This window comes from Peromyscus eremicus, chromosome 3 (assembly GCF_949786415.1).
Source record: "Peromyscus eremicus chromosome 3, PerEre_H2_v1, whole genome shotgun sequence".
In the NCBI taxonomy this organism is placed as follows: Eukaryota; Metazoa; Chordata; class Mammalia; order Rodentia; family Cricetidae; genus Peromyscus; species Peromyscus eremicus.
This window is the reverse complement of record NC_081418.1, coordinates 18,881,577-18,894,975: the sequence shown is the minus strand read 5'-3', so window position 1 is coordinate 18,894,975 and position 13,399 is coordinate 18,881,577. Positions and strand designations below refer to the sequence as shown.

The following is a 13,399-nucleotide window of genomic DNA, read 5'->3' as shown; positions in this document are numbered from 1 at the left end:
TCATGTTAAAATAGGGGCTAAAGTTTTAATGTTTTATAAGTTTTTGCCATATGTTTGAAGTCTGCAGAGCACATTATAGACACACTCTCTAACTTAGAGAAAAATTGGATGAGATAAATTGAAATTATTGTATCTTTCTGAACATCTCTAATCTTCCACTTGAAAGTATGGGGTGGGTACAAGAACCTGCAGATTGCTATTATAATCCACATGAGTCTCTTCATTTGCCCTGGTTATAAATAGTTTTTAAGTTAACTCTTATTATTGGAGAAATAGTATATGTAAGAAGAAAACATTTTAATTTTAAGAGAACAATCAGGGAAAATGTCAGCAATTTAAGAATAACACTTGAGAAACTGAATTTTTTTTATTATTTTATTTTATTTTTTTGCGCCTTTCCTGGAACTTACTTTGTAGACTGGGCAGGCATCAAACACACAGAGATCTGCCTGCCTCTGCCTCCCGAGTGCTGGGATTAAAGGCGTGCGCCATCACTGCCTGGCAAGAGAAACTGAAATATTTTTATTTAGTTAATGTTTTTTATATTAATAGACTGAATTTTATATTAGGTTTATTTAAAGTATATTTAAAAAAATTTGTTCGTTTGTTTTTTTGTTTTTCAAGACAAGGTTTCTTTGTGTAGTCCTGGCTGTTCTGGAACTAGCTCTGTAGACCAGGCTGGCCTCGACCTCCTGCTGCCTCTGCCTCCTGCGTGCTGGGATTAAAGGAGTGTGCCACCACCAATGGCTTAAAATTTTTAAAGAATTTTAGTGAATGTTTTGGAAGGAAAAAAAAAGCTCACTAAAACTCTTAACTGTGAAACTGTACAAGAACTTTCTTATTTTCTGAAATATTTAGTACACAATAATCCAAATAGAATCGATGTAAATTTTAGAATTCTCACCAGCTATATAATCAGTATCATAGAAAAAAAGCAATGATTTTTAGCATGTTCCAAACAATATAAGAAATATTGTAAATTAAAAACACAGGCTTAGTCAGTCTTTTCTTTCTTCTTCCTTTATCTAGCTAAATTCTGTAATTATAAATTACCTCCATGAACCATGGATTTTATTATATTGTAGATATGCTTCAGTGTCTAATGTATATTATGTTCTTAGACACATCATCAATTACAGAGAAGCCTTTGAAGTCACAGTAATCCCTCAGTACCCACCAGTGTTGGTTCCTAGATCCCCTTGGATACCCAAATCAGAGAACTCTTAAGTCCCCTATATAATATGTTCAGGTCATATGTAAAAACTATTTTATGTAAATAAAAAAACTATTTTAAATAAATAGTTTTTACATATGACCTGTACATATGCTTCCATATGTGAATCATCTCTAGATTATGTATTATACCTATGCAATGTACGTTCTATATAAACAGTTGACATATTGTTTAGGGATTAATGATGAGAAAGTTTATAAGTTTCTATCTGTTGAGTACAGACATAATTTTGTTGTTGTTATTGAGACAGGGTCTCACTATGCAGTCCTGGTTGTCCTGAAACTCACTTTGTAGACCAGGTTGGCCTTCAACTCACAGAGATCTGCCTGCTCTGCCTCCTGAGTGCTGTACCACTGCCCTCCAATCAGACATATTTTTTAAGAACAATTTGGGGTCACAGTTTGTTTAATCCAAGCATCTGAACCCATTCAGATGGAGAATTGACTGTTCTGTATTGCTATCTGCTGCCAGGACTATAACAGAACTCTACAAAGCTCAGATTGTTCTTTTAATTTAAGAGATTGCTTCATTAAAGATATGCATATCCCTTTTCATCAACACTAGAGTTCCCGTTGCCTTATCAAGCAGAATTCTTCATCAAAAATATGAATGTGGAAGAAATGTTGGCCAGTGAGGTTCTTGGAGACTTTCTCGGGGCTGTAAAAAATGTGTGGCAACCGGAGCGCCTCAACGCTATAAACATCACGTCGGCCCTAGACAGAGGTGGCAGGGTGCCGCTTCCTATTAATGACATGAAGGAGGGGTAAGAGAACTCTGATCTCGTTGCTTTAAATGTGGATTTTTAAATATGGTGACTTTATCAAACTTATTGTAGATGGAAGATAGCCTATTGCATTTTTCTTTTTAATAAGAAATAGATATTATGAAGATATGGACACATAAGCAATTTTCTATATTGACAAAGAGATAGTATCAATGGTTCCTTCAATCACAGTACCCAGGTCCTGTGAATCTAATTGTAGATCAGGATGGACATCATAAATTATAGCAGTAAGCCTTTTGTACCTTCAGAGACAAGCTGATTATTTTAGGGCCGTGCATTTCAAAGGAAATTGATGCCCAGTTCTCAGCTGGAGGACTCACCGCCTGCTGGAGCTTTATTCTAGGAAACTATTTCTTCGCCTTTCACATTCTTTCCACCATGTGTTGGTGGCTGATGGCTGAAGTGGATTTGAAATCCATTCCTGTGACACGAGAGCCAAAAGTTTGGCCTTGTCATTCACAAGCCGGGTGACATTGCACAAATGTGGAACCCCTCTGTGCCTCAACTTCCTTTTCTGTTCCAGTGGGGATGACATTCTCCCTCACGCTTCTTAAAGGGATTAAATGAGACAGTGCATTTGAGATGGATATGTCAACTCTCAAGCGGTACAGAGTGTGACCTGTGTGAGTAAAAACACTCCTGTTGGGTCAGTAGAAAGCATCGGTGTCGATATCACACCCAACTTCCATCTTTAACTCCTTATCTGTAGGTCGATGGAGAATTGCTTCTCACTCAGTCCTGTGAAAGTGCAGTACGTGGAATAAATCAGTTTGCACAACATATGCCCGTCCAACTCTCCCTTCTCCCATAATGCTGGTAACACTTCTGTGCGGGCCCTGTCTAGAATTAACTAGGATAACTGGATTCAGAAGAATCAGATTTCAGGGCAGCTTAATGGAGAACTTGTTTGGAAATAACAGAAAAGCTCACAAGTACACATAAATGAAGTCTGAGAGGGTAGGCAGGAGAGGGTGGGGGAAGCGGTGGTCTGTGAAGTTCAGCTTAAAATTTCAGAATTAAGTTTTATCTTGAATGTTATAGCAATGGATTTTGAAGTCAGTCAAGCACATATAGAAGTGCTTTGAGGAAAATGGCGGGCTTATCTCTTCTCGAGTGCTGGTTGGCTTTTTATATGAAACGCAACTCTGGAGCTTAACTTTTCACTGTGGAGTTCCAATGTGGATCTCTTTCCCAGTGAGTAAATTAAAAAGCATAACTGTGGAACAAGTTGAGCAGGGGAGTCCCCCTGAAAACACTCTCCCAACTCACCCCTTTCTCAGCAGTTCCCTTAATGTTTTCCGAGATGGTTGTTAAAACAACAGCCAGAGTTCAGAAGCAACAGCACGAGCCTCCAGGTACCAGTGGTCATACTTCCTCTGGCTTACACCTCCTCCAGTCGGTAGCGCAGACCCTGATTTTCAGGTGTGAACTGAACTATGGTTGAATTAAGCCACTCTCCAAACCAGACACCAACTGAAGCAGAGCTTTCCAACCGTGCCGAGCCTGAGAAGAATTGGCTGAGTATTATTTAAAATGTAGATAATAGGTTAGTGGCCTCTGTTACCCTAGAGAGACTTTGAGGTTTTGAGCTGGGCCTGAGCATGTGACTCTAAATTAAGAACAGAATTTTGGCCCTCCGAGTCCTTGTTGAGAGTTCAGTCATTAGCTAACTGACCCGCAACACCTGCTTGAAGGCAAGCTCCACTGTCAGCTATTTAAGAGAGCCCGCCCTGTGGCACTTACTTAGACTCTTGTCTCAGATCCCTGCCCAACTTGAAATGCTTTCCATGAGCTTTAATTTAATGTTAAGCCTTAACCTTTGCAAAGTATGCATAGAAGTCTTTTAAAATAGTGTTTCTATAAATTGTGCCTGATGCCAGCTCCGTCCCTCTAGAGTCTCCATGGAAGGCCCAGTGAAATAAGACCCTACTTGAGTTACAATTGCAGGAGAAAAGTGTGTCCCTAGGAATGATTTGTATATTTTCTTTAGTTGTTATATAAAGTTAAGATAACAAAAGTTTCTTTACCCACATTGCCATGTAAGGATAAGTAAATTCCACACTTTTCTCAGCTCTATGCCTTTCTTTCTCTTTATTGATATATAGTGTGTATATATATATTTCACTTAATACACTTTTAAATTATGTATGTGGTGCATTTGTAATTCACTTAATACATTCTAAAATGATACATAGTGTATATATGTAATTCACTTAATTTTTTTGCCTTTACATTTAAAAAGTCATGCACTGTAAATATATGTAAAATGAAATATTGAAAATATAAACAAGGAAGGATAGATATGGCCAAAGAATTTCAGATATTGCTTTTCTATAATCTTATTTTAAAATAATGTATATGCATTCATAATAGTAATTAAGAAACTAATAAATGTGTTCTCTTAATACTTAATATAAATCGTGCTCCAAGATTTAGAGGAAAAAAAAATAAAGATCTTCATGAAATTACCATTTTTTTTTTTAAACTCATGGCAACCACAATCTACTAACGACGTTTCTTTTTTCTCTGCTTGGTATGTGTAGTGGCATAACCAACAGGGGACGTAGAGTGGCTCTTAGTAGTAGACCCTTTTATGCCCTTCTATGGTCAGAGGTGCCATTAAATACCAGGCAGCAGGGCCCCTTCTGCAGCATCCTAGCTCATCCTTCATGATGAGCATCTTCGCATCTCTACAGACCTTGCTGACAGCTTTCAAACTTCTTCTAAATTAAACAGAAAACAATTATAAAGATTTACTTCAAAGTGAGTAAGCTTCTGCAAAGGAAGGCTGAGCCCTCTGAAAAGAATAATTTTCACTTGCCAGATTCATAACCCCAAAGCAACTGTGCATGGACTTGGTGTTGCTTTTGCTCCTGACAGAGATCCAAAGGCTAAGGACTCCTAGATGTATTTAGCCTGGGCTAAAGCTGGGGGAAGAAGAGCAGGGTCATATTTCAGGCTAGGCATACTGTAGCTGCCAACCCCGGGTGAGTGATGTGGTGTAAATAGTGACTATGAAGGGAATGATGGGGTGTGAGGATTAAAGAATATACTCACTTTTCATAAGAGATTGTCAAACCTATTTCCTCTGGTGACCAAAGCGTGCAGATCTAGCCTCAATCAGTGGCAGAGAAACTGTCTTCATTTATTCTCTGGATCATTTCATAAAATACTCTTTCTAACTGGTTGGGTTTTGCCTATGTCAGAAGCCTCAGTGAGAAGTGAGGAAGAGAATGTAAGTCAGTGGCTGCCAGATACTGTGGTGATGGAAAGTCATGATGCTGGGCCAGGGTGCTCAGCTCTGAAATTATCCTCATCTTTTCCTTTCTCGGTGAGTGAGTGAGTGAGTGAGAGAGAGAGAGAGAGAGAGAGAGAGAGAGAGAGAGAGAGAGAGAGAGAGCGCGCGCGAGCCAAAGGTGGTCATTCCTTAGGAGCCGTTCACCTTCTTCCTTTGAGACAGGGTCACACTGGCATGAGGCTTGCTGATTAGACTGGGCTGGGTGGACAGTGAGCCCCCGGATTTCACATGTCTGTACTTCCCCAACATTGTGATAGTTATGAAGCTTCCAAAGGATGAACCATGAAAGGCATTATGTTCTATGGAAGTTGGGTAGGTATTATCCTGAAGCAAAGGGATCTTTGCAGAAAATGGTTGATAGGAAAGCTTCTGTGTTAGGCTTATCACATACAGTGTAGAGTAAAATGAGACAGAATGAAGGAGTGTTTATAGATGTGCAGATTTTAGATGGCTCAAGGGCATCATCCATGAAACGTGGGCCATCGTAAATCCACACAGCATCTCTACTCCTCCCTCAGTCTCCCTTTAATTTATACCAATTCTCACAGAATTTACAATAATCCTGTCTTCAGGTCTCTGAGAACTAACCATACCCTTCTTTTTATTATTAAGAAGATAATATATTTTTAACTGTTTTTTTTCTTTTTCTATTTTTAATATGAAGAAGTTCCCTACAAACTCAAAGCTCTAGATTAAAATATAATTATTAATCCTGTTATAATTTTGATTTCTGGGCTTTACTTAGTCATTTGGTTATATATCTTATAAACAGTTTTGTAAATCTTTAATTTTACATTTTTTTTTTTAGTTAATTGCAATTGCATACAGAAAAAGAAGTGGGGTGAGAGGCACCTCAGAAGACAGTGCTGCCTCTCTGGGGAGCTCACATTCCTGGGTGACATGTAACATGCGTGGATATATTCTCAAGTTGGTTTGTGTTTCTTCTGGGCACAAGATCAGGAGTCAAATGTATCCCATGAGTAGGACAATTATGGAAAATATGTATTCATCGTAATCACTGTCTTGCTATTTTGAATACAGTTATTTTCCTGTTTGTTGATTCCTCACATCAAATGTTTAAATGCCTCAACAAGCACATTCTACCTCAAGGGAAATTGAGGTGTTCAAATTTGTAATAAAACTGTTTATAAGGAGTTTTATCCAGAGTACAAAAGCTCCTGGCATTTTGAAGCACAATACTTTATAGTCATCTAGAGTAGCGGTTCTCAACCTGTGAGTCATGACCCCCATTGGGGTCACGTATCAGATGTCCTGCATATCAGATATTTTCATTATGATTCATACCACTAGCAAAATCACAGTTATGAAGTAACAGTGAAATAGTTTTATGACTGGGGGTCACCACAACATGAGGCACTGTATTAAAGGGTTGCAGCGTTAGGGAGATTGAGAACTACTGACCTAGAGCTTTGTCCTGACAATATGTGCCCATCTCAACTGTTTAGACACATTTGAAAACATATGGTTGGGTTCAAGATAACAGTTATCTTCATTTTAATTGATAAGAATTTTTTAAATGTATATCCAAAAGATACCTAAAATGAAAACACCATGTGAGACATAATTTTTTCATGTACAGCATCGAGTTGGTATTAAGTATGGTCTCATATAAAATTATATATTAGAAAGAGCCAATATGTCCAAAGTTGCTTATTTTACAAAAGAAGCAACAAATACACCTTTTGACCTAGGAGACAAGTCCACTGTCTACGACTGCTCGTCATGGCATTTGTATTCTGTTTGTGTTTTTAACTGATAAATGCTATTCATCTGCTCATTTATTCACTCAGCAAGTAGGCTTCCAGAGGACAGTGGCAAAGATCAGGTTTAAGAACATTTACAGGGCTGTTGCTTTGCCCCCATGTAGGGTGTTTGTGGCTCTGACTAAAATGGTATCAGTGAGATGGGACCAAGTGACACTTGTGTTTGCGAGTTATTTCAGGGCAACTGTCAGCAACTGATGATGGATTGAGCTGTGAGAGAAGGAGCCGAGTCAAAGATGATGGCGCTGGAGTTCATGACTTGAGCATCTGGGGTTGCCAATCACTAGGAGAAGGAGATAGAAGGAGGAACAGGTGGAGGTGGGGTGGGGTCAAGATGAGCTCAGTTCAGAACATATCAAGTTTGAGGAGTTTATGGATCATCCTAGTAGAGATGAAAGTAACTTGGCACAGTGGCAACTGCCATAAAAATGTTTCCACTTCTAGGCATGTCTTTTAAGACAGCAACAGTAAGGAAAATACACAGAGATAGGTTTTACGATCTTATTTATAACATCAAAAAATTAGAAGCAACTGCATGTCCAACTCTGAAATAATTGCTGAATAAATCATGTGCACTTAAAAAATTACATTGCCATAAAACCATAATTACAAAGACTACAATATGGAAAATGCTTATGACACATTAAGTGCAGAAGCAGGATACAAAATTAAATTTTAGAGATGATTGCAATTAGGTTAAAATATATGCATTTGAAAAATATTCTGCAAGGTACATTGGAAAATGAAAATAGTTATCTTGGTAATATAAATGAGTTCTTTTTTTATATTCCAAGTTTTCTATAATGTTTTTATATTGCTTTTATAATTTAAGAGAAAAACACACATTTCAAAGTACCAAAACTTCTTATGCTTATTTATATTAACTTCAGCTGAATTAATCTAAAATCTTACTAATTGTAAATGCAAATCACTGTCATGTTTGAGCAAGAGGGCTCTTAGCAGTTGTGAGAAACACATCCATTTGTCTCTGTTTATGAAAATACTTTGCAGTTATCAAGAAAAAAATGTATGGTGTTGGGCAGGCAGTTAATAAGGGGATGGAGATTGGTTTGTGTGAAGCAGGAAGGCAGTGATTCATAAACATAATATATCACGGAACACTTGACTTTTCCAGTGATTTCTTACATCTACTTTTGTTCTGAATTTTCCTTTGATCTTTAACTTAGTGCATTCTTTATTTTTTTATTCCCCTAAAGGCATATAGTTGGTGTTTTTAACTTGTCTCTTCTGTGAAACTTCAGTCCTAATGAAAATTGATATAAAAAAATAGATTTGTATAGCCGTGTGGCAGACAGTTGTCATCTCAAATGTGGCCATGACATCATGCTTTCATTGACACAGTTTTGAGTTTTCATATCATGTTTTGGTTTATTTCACATTAAAATACAATAGCATTAAGCCAGGAGTGGTGGCTCGTGTCTATAACCTTGCTACTTGAGTGGTCAAGGCAGGAGGATTGCTGTGAGTTTTTAGCCAATCTAGCCCACATAGTGAGTTTATAGTAAGTCCAGATTATAACAATGAGATCCTATCTGTCTCAAGAATTAAGTAAATAACATCTTTATTAAGGTAGAATTCACATATCACACAGTTAACCCATTCAGAATGGGTAACCATTACATAATATTTAGGTAAATTTTATCATCTTGGAGTTCTCCACTCCCACCCCGTCCACATCAGTGGTCGCCACCAACAGCCTTAGTTCTTGGCAAACTAGCTTACTTGGCCATTTCTTTGCATTTACCTTTCCTTGTGCATTCCACATAAATGAAATGGTGCAGTATGTGGTTATTGTGATTGGCTTTTCATCGTTTAATATATTGGTTTCAAGTTTTATCCATTGTAGAAAAATATTTCCTTGTGTCTTATTAGTGAGTAAGACAATATTCTGTGGCTGTGGTCATTTGTTTGCTCATAAGTTGACAAGCCTTTGGATTATTTTCACGTTTTTACTATTAGAAATACTACTGCTGTGAAATCCAGCTATATATTTTGCACAGAGATCTACTTTCATTTCTCCTAGGCATATCCATGGGAATAGAATTCCTGAGTCATCTGGTGACCCTGTATGTAACCTTTGGAGGAACTGTTAAGCTGTCTTCCCGAAGCCTTGAGCCGTTTCACATTCCCAGCAGCAGACTAGGAGGGATTTGATTCTTCTACATTCTTCCTAGCACCAACTTTCATCTTGCTTTCTGATTATCATCATTTTAGCAGGAATTAAGCAGTATCTCCTTGTGGATTTGATGTGTCTCTCACTAGGGGCCAATGACGTTGAGTCTCTTTCATATACTTTTTACGTGCAATGCAACAAAACATTCTTTTTCAAATTTTCTTTGGAGATATGGCTCTTCAGATCCTTGACCATTTTTTAACTGGGTTGTTTGTCTTTTTAAGATGTGAGATTCCTTTACATACTCTGGATGTAAGTGACTTATCAGACATGCAATTTGTAAATACCCCCCTTTGTAACTTATCTTGACTTTCTTGTTGTTGCTCTTTGAAGCATGAAATGTTTTAATTTTGATAAAGCTCAGCTTATCTAGTTTTTGCTGTCACTGCTGGAGCTTTTGATGTCAAAGCTAAAAAAACCATTGCCGAATCCAAGGCCACAGGGATTTATTCCTATTTTCTTCTTAGGGTTAATAGCTGTAATTCTTGCATTTAAGTCACCGTATGCATTTTTAAATAAACTACTTCTAGAGAATTTTTAACTTCATAGAAACAAAGAGAAAGGACAGAGATGCTGTGTATGCCATTGTTCCCACACACCTGTAGCTCCTCCAGTTATCTTCATCTTTTGCCAAAGTGGTCGAGTTGTTACTGTTGATGGACAAGACTGAGGTATCATGAGCCACAATCCATTGCTTCCATGGAGGTTCATTGTTGGTGGTATACATTGTATGGATTTGGACAAATTGCATATGGCATCTATACACTATATGGTGTATCACACTGAGTGGTTTTACTGCCCTGAAAATCATCTGTGTTCACCTCTTCATCTTTCGTCTCTGCCCTCTAGCAGCTATCTTTTTAGTCTCCCCAGAGTTTTTGTTATCTGGAATGCCATACAGTTCATATAGTTGGTCTAGTACTGCATGTGCCCTTTTTATATTCTTTCATTTAGTAACATGCACTTAAGTTTCTTTTGCTCAATAGCTCATTCCTTTGTGTGTGTGTGTGCGCGCGCGCGCGCGCGCGCGTGCGCGTGTGCTGGATAATATTTCATTTTTCTGGATGTACCACAGTTAACCATTTCTCCCACTGAAAGATATACAGGTTGCTTCTGTCCTTGGCAATTATAAATAAAGATTCTTTATTCTTTATTTAAAAAGTGTTTTTTGTGTAGGTCTAAGTGCTGAATCCTTTTGTTAGTAGCTGGATCATTAGGTAAAATATGCTTAATGTTGTAAGAAAACGTCAGGCTGTCTTCATACTGGCTGTGCCACACTGTGTTACTTCATTCAGGAAAGTTCCAGCTTCTCCTTGTGTTCCAGAGTTTATTTCTGGTCTCTCAATGCTACTGTAGTCAGTTTTTCCCCAATAATATGTGATATGGGACACCTTTTCATATTTATTTGCTCTCTGTATATTTTCCTTGCTAAATTATCTATTAAAGTTTTTCTTCTTTTGAAATTAATTTTATTTATTCATTTACATTAAAAAAATTTTTTTTGAGATAGTTTCAAACTGGTCTTGCACTCATTAGCTGGGAATGGTTTTGGATTCCTGATCCGCTCATCTCCACTGCCTGGATTCGGGGATTACAGATGTATACTGCCATGCCCAGTTTATAAGGTGCTAGAGACTGAAGCCAGGATTTTGTGCATGCTAGGCAAACACTCTGCCAAGTGAGCCATCTCCCCCAACCCTGGGAGACTTTTAAGTCAGTTTCAGTTTATTACTGGTTTATGTTTGATAGCAGCTTTTATGACGTAAGAGGTCTGCAGATGTTCCTACCCAGGCTCTGGACAGTTTCCTTGAAAGTTTGTTTACTAGGGGAGAAAATTTAAATTTGTCTATTTTATCAATTCCTTTATTTCATGAATTATACCCTTTGTGTTTTGTTCTAGAAAGTCATCTACTGTTTCTCCATGTTACTTTCTTAGAATTGTGTAGTTTTGCAGTTTGTACTTAGGTTTGTAACTGATTTGGAGGTAACACTTGTGACAATTACAAGGTATATATGAAGACGCAATTGTAGTTTTTTTTTTTTTTAAATGTATACATGATTGTTCCAGCACCATCTGTTGAGAAGACTGATGTTAGTGTATGTGTTCCTCTTTACAGGTCAGTGAACTGTAAGTTATACAGGTCTTCTCTAGGTAACTTGCAGAGGTCTCTTCTTAGGCTCTCCTTGGCTCCACTTCCTTGTCTGGCCCTTCACTACAACTACATTGTTTTGATTGCTTTGCTTCATTGGAAGTCTTGGGGTGGGTTAGTTCAGTCCTCCACCTTTGCTCTTCTGTTTCAATATTATGTTTGATGTTCTGAGTCTTTTGTTTCTCTGTAAGATTTAGAACAAGTTTGTCAATATTCACAAAACAAATCACTAGGCTTTTGATTGGCATTTCGTTGAGATTATGAATTAATTTGGAGAGAACTATCATTTTCTATCATTTTCACAATACTGAGTCTTCCTATTAGTAAACAAAACTGCTCTCCATTAATTTTGTTTTCTTATTTCTTTCACCAGGTTTTGTTTTTCTTGTATATAGTTTGAATGTACTTTTAAAGATTTGTTTAGTTTATTTTTGTTAGGTTCTAATGTCAAGGGGATGTGCTTTTGTTTCAAGATCCATCTGTGCTGGTACGTAGGAAAACAATTTTCAGTGCATTTGCCTGTGTGTTCTGCTGTATTCTGTAAACTTACTATAATGAATGTTCTGAGAGGCATTTGTGCATTATTTTGAATCTTGTCATCTGTGAACAGATGTTTTTATTTCTTCCAAATCGGCATACCTTGTATTTCTTTTTCCTCTTTGACTACATTAGTTAGAATTTCCAGTACAGTATTGACATGGGAAATCTTTGAGTATTTTTTTCTATTAATCATTAGCTGGTTTTGATTCTAAAAGATGATCCACTAGTCTACAGTTCATGGGCCTCCACTAGTGTGGCCGGTCATCTCTGCACTTCTTCCCATCATGATCTTGACGTCCCTCGCCTGCAGAATCCTTCCTCTCTCTCATCGATTGGATTCCCAGAGCTCAGCCTGGCGCCTGGCCGTGGATCTCTGCATCTGCCTCCATCAGTCACTGAACAAAGGCTCTATGATGATAGTTAGGGTATTCACTAGACTGGTCACCAGAGTAGACCAGTCCAGGCACCCTCTGGACCACTGCCAGCAGTCCAAGCTGGTGTCATCCTTGTGGATTCCAGAGAACTAGGCCCTCTAGATACAGAAGATGGTTGTTTGGCTCGAACTGTTTGGGGGGCACCCAGGCAGAGGGACCGGGATCCATCTCTGGTGTATGGACAGGCTTTTGGAAATCCGGTGCCTGTGGTGTGGCGCCTTGCACAGCCTTGGTACAGTGGGAAGGGGCTTGGATCTGCCTAGGCTCAGTGTGCCAGGCCCTACTGACCCCCCATGGGAGATCTTGATTTGGGGGATGTGGGGATGTGGGGTGGCTTGGGAGGGAGGGCTGGGAGATGGGAGGAGGGAGGAGGTAGTATCTGTGGGTGGTATGTAGAGTGAGTAGAAAATTTCTTAATAAAGAAAAAAAACTTTCAAAGTTAAAACAAAACAAACAAAAAAGATGATCCATATTGAGATTAGGAAGTTCCCTCCATTCTTTTATCATTCATGAATGTTTGATTTTGTTAAATGGTATTTCTTAGTGTATTAATAAGATGATTCCCTGTGCAATTTACTGATGTGATAAATTAATTTATTTTTAATTTATTTTCATTGATGGGATAAATTCTACATGGTCACCTTTTATAATTTTATTTGTACATTGTTAGATTCAATTTGCTGGGTTTTTTCTTTTCTTTTTTTTCTTCATTTTGTTTGGGTTTTTACATCTAGTCTGAAACTCACTGTGTGGTGAGTGTGACTAGCCTCAGACTCCTGGTTCCCCTGCCTCTCCTTGCAAGCGCGAGCTTATTGGCACCGTCTAGAAGATGCTCTCTTGGCTTTCGTATTCTGAATGACATTGCAGGAAACTAGCATTGTTCCCTTGAAAGTGTGGGGAGGTCTGACTGCAGTCTGTGGATCTGCTGTCCCCACACTGAGGGCTGGTTACTGATGACTTCCCGTGGTGGATGGTGATCCC

The 13,399-nt window shown here is 38.2% G+C and overlaps 1 protein-coding gene across 1 annotated transcript in view; it reads left to right on the top strand.

Annotated features, from left to right (window-relative positions):
- Sgce (sarcoglycan epsilon) overlaps positions 1-13,399 on the top strand; it is a 70,977-nt gene that overhangs the window by 35,702 nt on the left and 21,876 nt on the right. The window contains exon 5 of the mRNA XM_059257346.1: positions 1,799-1,997. Within this exon, the coding sequence (XP_059113329.1) occupies positions 1,799-1,997 (199 nt within the window). The remainder of the gene's footprint in view (positions 1-1,798; positions 1,998-13,399) is intronic.